The sequence below is a fragment of the Mesoplodon densirostris genome, chromosome 2 (genome assembly GCF_025265405.1).
Source record: "Mesoplodon densirostris isolate mMesDen1 chromosome 2, mMesDen1 primary haplotype, whole genome shotgun sequence".
NCBI classification, from domain to species: Eukaryota; Metazoa; Chordata; class Mammalia; order Artiodactyla; family Ziphiidae; genus Mesoplodon; species Mesoplodon densirostris.
In genome coordinates this window covers 30,734,571-30,746,746 of record NC_082662.1, presented here as the reverse complement: position 1 = coordinate 30,746,746, position 12,176 = coordinate 30,734,571, and the positions used below count along the sequence as shown (strand labels likewise).

The 12,176-nt window shown below is 54.8% G+C and overlaps 1 protein-coding gene across 3 annotated transcripts in view; it reads left to right on the top strand.

The window, feature by feature from the left end:
• The window catches only part of GRIK3 (glutamate ionotropic receptor kainate type subunit 3), a 234,427-nt gene extending 228,386 nt beyond the window's left edge, over positions 1-6,041 (top strand). The window contains exons 14-16 of one of the 3 annotated variants that reach the window (XM_060082338.1): positions 2,611-2,833; positions 3,359-3,609; positions 5,847-6,041. In XM_060082338.1, coding sequence (XP_059938321.1) covers positions 2,611-2,833; positions 3,359-3,609; positions 5,847-6,041 — 669 coding nt within the window. Of the gene's footprint in view, positions 1-2,610; positions 2,834-3,358; positions 3,937-5,844 lie in introns of those variants that run through there. The other 2 variants (XM_060082346.1, XM_060082331.1) reach the window with 2 other exon arrangements.
• The last annotated feature ends 6,135 nt before the right edge of the window (positions 6,042-12,176 follow it).

The window sequence follows — 12,176 nt, the reverse complement described above, 5'->3', positions numbered from 1 at the left end:
GAGGTGCTGAAATCACTGATTAGAGAACAGTATTTAGTTACAGTAACCAAGAGAGCAGAGTGTCTGAGGCCATGTGTCCCTGCCAAGCAGTGATGGTTGGACTTGGATAACCTGATTAGAAGAAGAGTTGGAACTGATTATCTGAAAAAGCAACGATCTTGGGAATAAAAGTAGCTTGCGTCAGTATGTGTGTAAGAGAGTGTATCAGTTACCTATAGCTGCATAACAAATTACCCCAAACTTAGTGTCTTAAAACAACAACACTATGATCTCACAGTCTGTGGGTCAGGAATCAGCTTGGCATAGCTGGGTCCTCTGTGCAGGGCCTCTCACAGGCTGGGATCAGGGTGCTGGCTAACTCTGTGGTCATCTCCAGGCTCCGCTTCTAAGCTCACTCACATGGTGGTTGGCAGCATTCAGTTCCCCCTGGGCTATTGGGCAGAGGGTTTCCATCTCCACTGACTGTCGGCTGGAGGCTGCCCTCTGTTCCTTGCTATGTGGGCCTCTCCGTGGGGCAGCTCACAGCATGGCAGCCAGCTTCCATCAGAGCAGCAAGCCAGAGGAGCCAGAGAGAGCAGAAGCAAGACAGAAGTCACAGTCTCTTGTAACCTAATCTCAGGCATGACATCCCATCACTCCTGGGGGCAGGGTTTAAAAGCAAGTCACTGAGCCCAGCCCACACTCAAGGGTAAGGGATCACACCAGGGCATGAATCCCAGGGATGGGGATCATTGAAGCCAGTTCAAAGCTTCCGACTGTAGAGAATCAGGGCGGGAAAAGTAGCAGAGTGAGAATGGACCTAAGGGAGAAGCTGGAGAAGGCAGTCTGGATATCAGAAATTATCTAGAAAATAAGAAATGTCTGGAGAGTCAGAAGAGCTGGACATCAGGAATGTTCTTAAGGGCAAGAGTAGCTAAGTGGGGAGGCGGGGAGCATCTGGGAGCTATGGGAGGATGGAATAGCTGGGGAGCAGGAATAGCTGATAGTGGGACAGGCTGAGGACGGCAGGAGCGGGCGGCAGCCAGCTTGCTGCTGCGATGGAACCCACTGAGGGCTCTGGGCATCTGAGCCCTTCCAGACCTTCAGTTTCGGGGCAGATAAATTTGCAGGAGGGGAGTGGCTGCTCGTCTATGAAGGCGCCCTCAGGCCCTGTGCCCAAAGGAGGCATTCCTGGCACTCAAGAGATTTGGGGCTCAGGTGGACTCTCGAGTGGGGTGCTGCCTGCTGCTCCAGGGCTCCCTCCTCCCCCAGGCGTGCTTGGGTCTCCAGGAGCCAGTCTTGGAGGGGACAGCCCTCAGCGCTAGGAAACACCTGGAGAGGAGAAGGTCCACTTTCCTCCCAGCCCCCTCCCCCCGCCACTCCTGGCAGTCACATTTCCTCCCCCCGCCCGCAGCCCCGCGCCAGCCTGTTTGAGCGCACCCATGCCATCACACACACCGGAGCTGGGCCGGGTGCCAGTCAGACAGGCTGATATCACAAACAGGCCCAGCCAGACTTGGAAACAGCCCGGGACAATGAGGCCTGCAGAGCCACCTGCTCCCCTGGGATCAGCGGGGCAAGGCTGATCCCTGCTGGGAGCAGGCACTAAGTTCCCAAGAAATCTCATGAGTGCATGCACCCAGGTCTGCCCAGTCTCCTCAGGCAGCAAGAAACATGGAACCATGGCCCCCTCTCCTGGCCCCAGGCCCTCTCTGAGTCTCCCCAGCCAGGCAGGGCAAGCACAGCAGCCCACCCACCAGGCCTGATCTTAGGGATGCTGGTTCCGTATTCATTGAGCAGCATCCTGCCCAGGACGCTCTGGAACAAGAGGCTGAGGGGGGTCTGTGGACCACCTGCTCTGACTGCCCCCACTTTTCTCCCCTCTCTGCAATTCTCACCCTGCTTCTCTTTTACTGTTTTGAAGGAGAACAGACAGGAACACTTGCCTCAGACAAATCTTCCCCTGGAGCATGGTACATAGAGCGACCTGCTTGAAGTGGGAGTGGGGGGACCAGAATCCACCGAGCTTTGCCCTCATCAGCCCCTGCCCCTCCCCCGACCCTCACAGTGGTTTCTGCGAGAAAGTGCAGCTCTATGGTTACGAGCATGGACTCTGGAGCCAGATGGCCTGGGTTAGAAGCCTGGTTTTGCCACTTTGTGTCTGAGTAAATTAGGCAAATTGAGGCACAGCTAAACTCAATTCTCCCATCTGTAAAATGGGGCTAATGACAGTACCTACCCCTATGATTGCTGGGAAGAATCAGTGAGTTAATATAGGCAAAGCACTTAGAACAGGGCCTGCACATGTTTAATTGTTTAATAAATCTTAGAGAGAGAAAATTAATTTTTAAAAGAACAGCCTGAAAAATACTTTGCCGCGGCAAAGAGCCCAGGGTTTTCGGGTAGGTTGGCTTGACTCTCAGCTTTGTGACTCAGCAGCTGTGCGTTTGGGGACCTATCCTCCCAGGCCTTCAGTTTCCACATCTGAGCAGTGGGTCGCACTCCCTCGCTCTGAGGACTGTGCACAGAGTTCAGTGAGCCGGGCCCTGCTAAGGGGTGAGCTGTGCTTGATCCCCGTGTGATCAGTAACTGTGTGTGCGTCCCCACCCCTCATCCCTCCCCACGGCCCAGAAATCCAAGATCTCCACCTTCGAGAAGATGTGGGCCTTCATGAGCAGCAAGCCCTCGGCCCTGGTGAAGAACAATGAGGAGGGCATCCAGCGGACGCTGACAGCCGACTATGCACTGCTCATGGAGTCCACCACCATCGAGTACGTCACCCAGAGGAACTGCAACCTCACCCAGATCGGGGGCCTCATCGACTCCAAGGGCTACGGCATCGGCACGCCCATGGGTGAGCACGGGGCTGCAGGCGGGAGGGTGGCGGGCGACACAGGGTGAGCGAAACCACCACATCCACTCACGCGCACACGTGGCCTCCTGCTCCCCCTCCCAGGTCACCCCACTGAGCCTTAAAAGGCAGTGTATCCTCAGCCCAGAAACAAAAAGGTAGAGCCACAAGCCTTGCAAGGTCAGCCCTGGCCTGAGCAGAGGAGACATGGGCAGGCACAAAGGTGGAGGGGTCAATTCAGAGATCATGCCTCCTCTCCCTGACCTCACCCCTGCTGATGCCGCCCAGATGTGCCGCAGGCCTATGGAGACAGGGATTCGTGGGCAAGACTCTCCACCCCCAATCAGGACCCTGCCACCCAGACACCATAGGTGGATTTCAAGAGGGGCCTCCTGGCACTAGGGTCCCCCTTTGGATGAGCATACTGAGAGGCCCAGTGATGGTGTCTGACACCCACCAGGATACTGACAGGGGCGCACAGATGGACCAAAGGCTGCTGACAGCCAGGTTCCTCTCTCCCCAACTCAGGCTCCCCGTACCGGGACAAGATCACCATCGCCATCCTGCAGCTGCAGGAGGAGGACAAGCTGCACGTCCTGAAGGAGAAGTGGTGGCGGGGCAGCGGGTGTCCCGAGGAGGAAAACAAAGAGGCCAGCGCCCTGGGCGTCCAGAAGATTGGGGGCATCTTCATCGTCCTGGCCGCCGGGCTGGTCCTGTCTGTGCTGGTGGCTGTGGGCGAGTTTGTATACAAGCTCCGCAAGACAGCAGAGCGAGAGCAGGTAAGCCCCCAGAAGCTGGGGCCTGCGCGGGGAAGGGAAGGAGACGGAACGGGGTCTGCACTGGTTTCAAGCCCCCTATGTGCCAGGTGCAAGGTGCTGTCTGATCCCATCCCCACCGTAGCCCAGTCTGAATCCAGTCCACCAGGAAGCCCTGCCAGCCCCACCTCTGCACTGACTCTGGGCATGTTTTCCCTTCACTGCAGCTCCACACCAGGCCACACCCATCCTCTCCAGCTGGATCATGCTCCAGCCTCCAGTCTGGCCTTCCTGCCTCCACTTTTCCTCTCGACCAGCTGCTCTCCATACAGCAGCCAGTGCCCTGTTTAAAACTTAATTCAAACCATGTCATTCCCTCGCATAAACCCCTCCAGGGTAATTGTGGAAGCTTCGTGATGCTTACGTAGGGGTTCATTATACTCTTCTCTCCACTTCTGCATATATTTGGAAATTTCCATAATCAAAAGTTTAACCAGGGCTTCCCTGGTGGCGCAGTGGTTGAGAGTCCGCCTGCCGATGCAGGGGACATGGGTTCATGCCCCGGTCCGGGAAGATCCCACATGCCGCGGAGCGGCTGGGCCCGTGAGCCATCGTCGCTGAGTCTGCGCGTCCGGAGCCTGTGCTCCACAACGGGAGAGGCCCGCGTACTGCAAAAAAAAAAAAAGAGAGAGAGAGAGAAACAAAAAAGACCCCAAAGAAATGCATCCAATGGAAGTGGCCAAGGACGTGCAATTTTATTGACAAGGTTGTTTGTTGAAGTGTTAACTATAATGTGAAAAAACCTAAATGTCCAATAATAGGGAATGGTTTAAAAAATTATGATACATCTAAAAATAACAATCAAATTCTTTGGGTTACATTAGAATTACATTACAATTGGAATGAGCTCCAAATTCCACTGAAAAGCCTATGAGATCTGGTCCTTGCCCACGTCTCCAACCTCCTCCTTCCCACCCTCCCCCCTCACTTACTCTGCTCCATACACACTGGCTACATTTTTAGTCCTTAACCAAGCACATTTCTGCCTCAGGGCCTTTGCACATGCTGTTCCATCTACCTGAAATGCTCTTCCCCCAGAGCTCCATATTCTTAGAGTCTTTTGGTCATTCAGCTGAAGCTCAAGTAGTCTTCCCCACCTATCCCCCCTCCCCACCCCACTCTATCCCATTTCACTGCTTTATTCTCTTAATAATAGTTATTCCTCTCTGAAATTATTTGTTCACATGTTTATTATCTATTTCTGTCCCATCATTAGACCATGGGCTCCTAGACCATGGGCTAGGACCTTATCTGTCTTTTTCACTGCTGTGTGCCTAACACCTGGAACAGTGCTTGGCACAGAGTGGGTCTCAGTAAATAGTCTCAGAATGAAGAAAGGGAGGCGAGGAGGGATGATGTCTGCATTTAGTGGGGAAGCAAGGGGACACTTGGCAAGGTCACACAGCTGGTAAGAGGCAGGGACAGAATTCAAAGCCAGGTCCCCCTTCCCCTTCACCACACAGCCTACCTACAAACTGTCTGAGTGCTGATGCCCGGGCCTCCCTGGGCAAGTTGAGGCATTGACAGCCCCACTGCCTTCTCGACAAGCTGCAGGACAACTTCTGGCAGCTGGTCTCATAGGAGCCACTGTCATCAGTTACCTGTGGGCAGTGCTGCACTTGAGCTGTCCCTCTTGGATATCCACAGGGACCCAGGCCAGAACAGGCCACTGCCACCCACAGGCCTACAGGACCTGCCTCCCAGTTGAGGAATATGTCCTGAACTTCCCTGAGTGGTAGCGCAGTGACCCGTCCCCTCAGTTGGAAGCTCTTCCAGCAAGGTTATCCGTATATTCATCAAATGTTTCTTAAGCACTGACTCTGAGCCAGGCCTAAAGCTGGGGGCTGGGCTCATAGGGATGAAACTGGCTGGTTCCTGCCTTCAGAAGCTAGTGGAGAAAAGTCAGGCGGGTAAATTCCTCAAACATGAATGTGCATGCCCATCAGAGCCACAGTTGGCTCATCAGTAAAATGGGGCTAAGATGATACCACCTTAGACTCCAAACAAGGATGTGATGTTTTGTAGGCTGCTACTCAAAATACTCACCTTACAGGGGGCAGAAAGCAGGTGGGGTAAACGTGTGAGGGAGACCCGGTAGCTTTAGCACAGGCTCTGGGAGGAAGGGGAGGAGTTGGCTGGAGTTGCAGGGTCGGGCCTCACCCATGTGCCCCTTGCCCTCCCACCCCGTACCCCCACCCCAGCGTTCCTTCTGCAGTACCATGGCCGACGAGATCCGCTTCTCCCTAACCTGCCAGCGTCGGGTCAAGCACAAGCCACAGCCTCCCATGATGGTCAAGACTGACGCTGTCATCAACATGCACACATTCAATGATCGCAGGCTTCCGGGCAAGGACAGCATGACCTGCAGCACGTCATTGGCCCCCGTGTTCCCCTAGGCACATGTTGGGTGGGGACCGCAGGCCTGCAGGCAGGGTGGAGGAAAGCAAAGGAGACTGGAAGGAACATCCCCAGTCCCCATACTGAGTTTGGGGACCAGAGCTGCTGCCTGCCTATTGGGTCAGGAGTCCTCTGCCCTTACCTACCAGGAAACCAGCAGGCCCCCAGGCCAGCTGCTTAGGCTTCACCCTCCTCTTGTTTCTTCTGTGGGTTTCTAAAGCTGCCAGCCAAGACAGCCAAGGCCAAAGGAAGCACATGCCTCTCTCAGGCCAAACTCATCTGCCCCTCGACTCTCTTCTACAGTCAGAAGTTTCTACCATGGCCCTGCAGGGGCCAAAGCAAATGGGAAACAGCTCTTACATTGCCACTCCTTCCCCGTGAGCCCAGGCCTCCTGGAACTTGACTGTGAGACCAGAGACACAAACCTTGGGTACCTTAAGGATCTTATAGTTTGGCTGCCAATGGGAGCTGAAGATGGGGATGGCCACCCCACATGCCTGGGTAGAAGGAAGATTTCATCCCCCAGGGGCTGCTTATGTGGTCCTGATCTCCTGGACTTGACACCACCCATGGCAGCCCCTGCTTGGGCAAAGTTGAAGGCAGAGAGCCCCATAGGGGAAAAGAGGAGTTTGTAGGCTGGGGGAGAGGAGGATGCACAGAGACCGCCATTTTGATTTCTTCTGGACAATGTCCCAATGGGTCCTACTCCTCTAGGAGGTCTCTAGGAATGGAGGAGTGGTCAGAGCAGATTCTTCCCCACATTCCGGCCAGAGGAAAGAAGACCCCCTGAATCTCTTGCAAAGGATGCCTAGAGACTGAGACAATATTTGAAGCCCAGAGGAACAGTGGATTCCATGGAAATCCCTCAGGCCCTCGAGCCTGCAGATTTTACTTTGCTGGTTACCAAGCTGTTTTCTAAACCCTGGTGGCATTAGGGAGCTTGAGCTCTTTGCCATCTACTCTTCAGCAGCTCCCCATTCCTGGCCAGTTGACCTTGACCTTCTTCTGTCATCATGGAAGGAGGAAAGTAGCCTAGATTGAAGTGTACGTCATTACCCCTCCTCTAAAGAGGATCATGTCCTATGGCACAGGCTAACTTTGGGGTAGATGGGGAAAGCCAGAAGGGCCCTTAAGAACACCTGGCCTCCTGGACTTGCCAAAAGGCCGTTATGACCCCTGGTCTCTTGTCCAGTGTAGTTGGGACCTTGTGGGGTTTGGGGGTTCAGCAGAGAAGTAGTAGCAGATGAGGTACAGTGAGGGGTTGACCAGGTGATCTGTGGGTTCCAGCTAGCTGTGACAGATACCCTAGAGGTCTGTGACTCTAAGATTCTGGGAGAAGAATGAGATATGGGGGGATTAGGAACAAAGTGTCCTTAAAGAGAACACGATGGGGCCAGCAGGGCTGCCCATGGCCAAGGGCAGAGGGCAGGCTTTGAGCAAGGGAAAGGGGCCTGGAGACTCTGGACAGGGACCCAGGAGATACTAGCCATACCCCTCCACCACTCTCCTGTTTCTGCTTGGGGACCCTGGTTAGGGAAGAGCTACATTTAGGTCTCAAGAACCTTCTCAGCTGGGGTGAAGGGTAATCTCTGACTCCCCTCAGGACTCCCAAAGCAGGAGAGCACAGTGGACTCCTGTGATAAATACCATCCCTCCTCCAAACTGAGCTGCAGGGCCAAACCAACTGGTTCCCAGAATCACAGTGGCTCCAATAGGCTGTGTGCCCTGGAGGTGGGAGAAGAGGGCTGGACATACCACGTAGCCAACACATGTCATGATAGGAAAAGCCATGCTGTTGTGAGCTCCTGGGTGTAGGAGTGTGTGTGTGTCTGTGTGTGTGTGTGCACATATATGTGTATCTTTGTATGTCTCATCTTTGGGGGCCGGGCATGAAGAGCAAACTAGGTCAGGTAATAGAGTCCAGGCGTGCAATAATAGGAGAATCCTTTGGGTTCTGACGTGTGTGTGTGTGTGCATGTGTGTGAACTGGGGGTGAAGGAGACAAAGATCTGGACAAGCAGCAGGACCCCATACATGTAAAAACAGGAGAAGCCATGTCATAATGGGGTTCTGGTGAGTATACATATGTATGCATACGTGAATGTGTACGCTTGTGTGTGTGTGCGTTTGTGCACCAAATGGCAGAGGGTGGAGAACAGAATAACACCTGCAAACATTGCCAAATATGTTTAAATGGAGAAGCCATGTCATCAAGGGGTCCATGTGTGAGCGTGCGTGCGCATGTGTGTGTGCAGTGGGGGGCCGAACCAGACAGACACGTAGCACAGGGCAATGCATGTTGTATGTGAGAAGCCACATGGGACTGGCGTTCGTGTGTGAGTGTGCTCACATACGTGTGTTCAAATGCACGCATATGTTCCAGCTCACAGCAGGAGCAGAGACGGACAATCAGGAAGGCAGGGAACCAGAGTCTGCAAACACTTCTGTCGTGGAGAGATCATTGTCACAAAGATTTGCCGAGATTGCATAGGCATGGGCATGGGGAGGCTGGCCAAGTGGAGGCGAAACACTGCAGGGACTCACGGCCAGTGACTCCTTTGCTCTCGGTGGAGTGGCCCGTTTGAAGGGAAAATGACATTTTTTTGGCAGTTGCCCGATAACCAGATTCTGATGAAGGTATTTGCCGATTTTTTCTCACCAACCACAAACATGAACCACTCTCTTTATCCGGTCTAATTTCATAGCACGTGCCCACATCCATGTTCGTATCACACACACGTGTGTGGGCTTTTGTGTGTGACATGCCATGAACGTGTCATTTCTTCTGAGGCTGTGCACATAGATAGACTGTGATGGGAAGGGCGACAAGGAGGTGGAGTGGGTAGGAAGAGCTTCAAGAAGGAGAGAATGCTGGAAATCAGAGGCACAGTTCAATTTGGGAAATCCCCCGAAAGGGACTGAAATGATTTCTCGAGTCCTACACAGAGATGGGAGGACACGCGGCCTGATCTCGCCTCCCATTCAAGCCCTATGTCCGTGTGTGTGGATAATGTCCAAGCTCTGCCCGATGACCTGTTTTTCTCTGAGACCAGCCCAGCGTTCAGAATGCAGCAGAGCCTGTTTCTGCCCACATGTGAGCTCTCTCTCTCCCGGGGTACTGAAGGTGCCACTGCATATTGGGATGGGGGCCAGGGAGCTATTCCCAGCAAGGCGGGTCATGTGGAATTAAAGTTCAGGCCCACCTGCCCGCGGACGAGGATCTGAGCTGCAGCAGGTGCACGTGGGCAGGGGGAGCACGACCACATGGAAGCACTGAGGTCAGTGGCTGGGAGTGATGGAGGCATCAACGCTGGTTTGGATGGAGCAGAGATGAGACCGGCCCGAGCAGGTGCTGGACCGTCCCTGTCTGGCCCCGCCTGCCGGCCCTGAAGAAAGGACTCCCCTACCTTCTACCCCCATCCCCTACCCCAAAAAGCCAGTGCCTCCCCTCAGCCTGATCAAACTGGCCATATTGAGGGGCATCAGTGAAGACACACACACCCCGCTAAGACCATAGGGTTTGGGGCCATGAGGGCTCCATATTTCTCTCCCCTTGACCTGTGTTGGTCTCTCTTCTATGGACAGTTAAGGAAACCCTGAGAGTTTTGTCACCATTCAGGTGGCTTCAAGTGTCTCTCAAGAGGCGTAAGTCCCCCTTGGCTGAGGAGCTGACTCTGAATCGCTGAAGTGTGGGAGCCACCACCCCGCAGCCAGGACTCCGCCTCTGCTAGCTGAGCACACAGGCTCCCCGCAAGGCCCCGGGCACCGGTGGAGGGCAGGTCCGGGCCAGGATGGAGGAGGGTGGCAGTGGTGGGTGAAGGCTCCAGGTGCTTGGAAGTCACTCCCCTCCTTAAACTCCAGGAAGTCAGAAGTCAGACGCAGGCACGCACCCACCCAGAACAGTGGGAAGCTCCCTCCCCCCATCTTGCTGGCCTCCTGCATGTGGGCTGGACGCTGCTGCTTCATCACTCAGTGTGAAGCCCACCCCTCCCCGAGCCCTTCCCAGCTCTCTGTGCAAACATCTGGAAATAGGACCCACTCTGGCCCACATCCGTGGTCCTGTGTGGATAACCAGCTGGGAAGGGCCTTGCGGTCTGGACAAACAGCTATATTGACTTTTAACATCTGAGATGGGCCCAGCCCCATGGACAGATGGCAGGAAGTGAGCCCAGCTCTGTAGGCGGGCCTCTGGAATAGACACATCTGGAACAACCCCAGCCTGGGTGGACGCATCTGGAGCGGGCCCAGCTGCTTGCCACAGTAGAAGGGCCCTGCCCTCTGTCCCCCGGCCAGTTTGAGTCGAGCCTTCAATCCAGTCCTGGCTTTGCCCTGGAGTTAGAAGTTCAGCGCTGAGGCCATACCTGAAAGTCACAAAACTGTTTTTGATAGAAAGTTAATGTTCTATACATTATATATATATGAATGTATAAAGATATATATATATATATGCTGTATGTATATATATATGCACAGTGTATATATGACCTGTAGCCCATGTGTATACACACCCTTCCCCGCACGTCTGCACACAGAGTGTACATAACCCAGCCAGTATGGGTGGGGACCAGGTGAGAGATGGGGGCTGCAGCTGCGGAGTCTGGGATGGACGCCACCTGGGGCAGGTGCTGCGGAGAGCCCCGTGGGGGAAGGGAAGGGCCTGCGTACATCACAGCTGCAGACCCTGAGGAAGAGGGGCTGGCAGATGGCCCATGTACAGTCAGTGCCTCCTGGGGATGGGCAGGAGTGGCCCAGGGGCCTTGGCTGCATCTGAGAGGGTCTGAGGCAGAACAGCTGGACCTGGGTCTGGGGAGCAACGTCACACCAGTACTTGGCTCCTGAGTCGATATAGCAGCTCTGGTCCCAGGGCAGTTGCCAGGGAGCTGAAGGGCTGGGAGAGAGGGGCCACTGCCTAGACCAGCTCTCAATACCTGCCTGCCCCAGGCCCAGCCACCAGGGAGGTGTCGGGCTCTCCCTGGAATACCCTGGAAGACTGGAGTATTCTAGGTGGCAAAGGCCTCTGCCTCACATTCTCAACCACATGCAAAGGCACAGCTCACAGCTAAGGAAAACCCTTTTTAAAGAGAATGGCCCCCTGGGCATTGCCAGCGTGCCAGTCTGATGTCCCTGTGCCCTTAGGTATTGACCTTATCCCCCTCCCCTGTCTTCTAGAACAGACCTCAGATCACCCCACAGTGTGTCTCTGTTTTACAGATCAAAACTGAGGCCTCCAGCAGCTATAGACCCATCAATTCCAGCCAAGAGTTTGTCCCACCTCAGACACCCTCCCCAGCCCCATTTGACCCCAAGGTCAGCTGTCAGGGAGTGACCAGGGAGCCAGAGGTGTGAGCAGAACAGTGACATGGGGTGAAAGAGACGAAGCCAAGAAGGCACTCCTCTCTGAGCACAGCCCAATGCCGTCTGTCTGCCTTCTCTCCCCTGCTGCACTTCCCCCTGCAGGGCAGTTGGCAGGGAGCTTGTGCCCCCCTCCCGCCCCCGCAGTACCCGCAGACCTCCACCCCTGCCCCGCTCGGATCTGTCTGTTCTCCCCATTCCAATCCTTTAGCTAGTGGTCCTGTTGCATCACAGGTCAGAGCATTCCTAGAGCATGCAGGAGAGAAAAGGTCTGGAGTGGGCTTGCGTGTGCTCAACGGCCCGCCCTCTGCTTCGGCCCCATGCATCAGACTGGTCTGCACTTAACTCTGGGTCTGCCTCTGGGGCCCTGGCCAGAGCACATCTGAGCCCAGTGCCCTGAGGAAGGGTCTGTCCTGGCTCCAGGACAGGAATCAGAGGCTCCAGGGGCCCCCATGCCACTGTGCTCCAAGCCCCCAGCCCACCTCTGCCTGGGCCAGCTTCCTGGCTGGGCCTCCCATGATGGGGACTTGGGTTCCCAGCCCCTCAGCTGAGCCCCCAGACAGCCCCGTGTGAGACCACTGTCCCACCACCCAGACCAGAGTGCCTGGACGCCCCTCCCACTACCACTCAACATGGTTCCCACACACTGGTCTCTGGGCCATTCAGGGGATGCCCTTTGTGGACATGCAGAATTTCTATGAATATAGTTTTTTGTAAACATTTTGTAACAATTTGGGTTTCATAGTAACTGTGTTACTTGCCAATCATTCTAGGCTGATGTA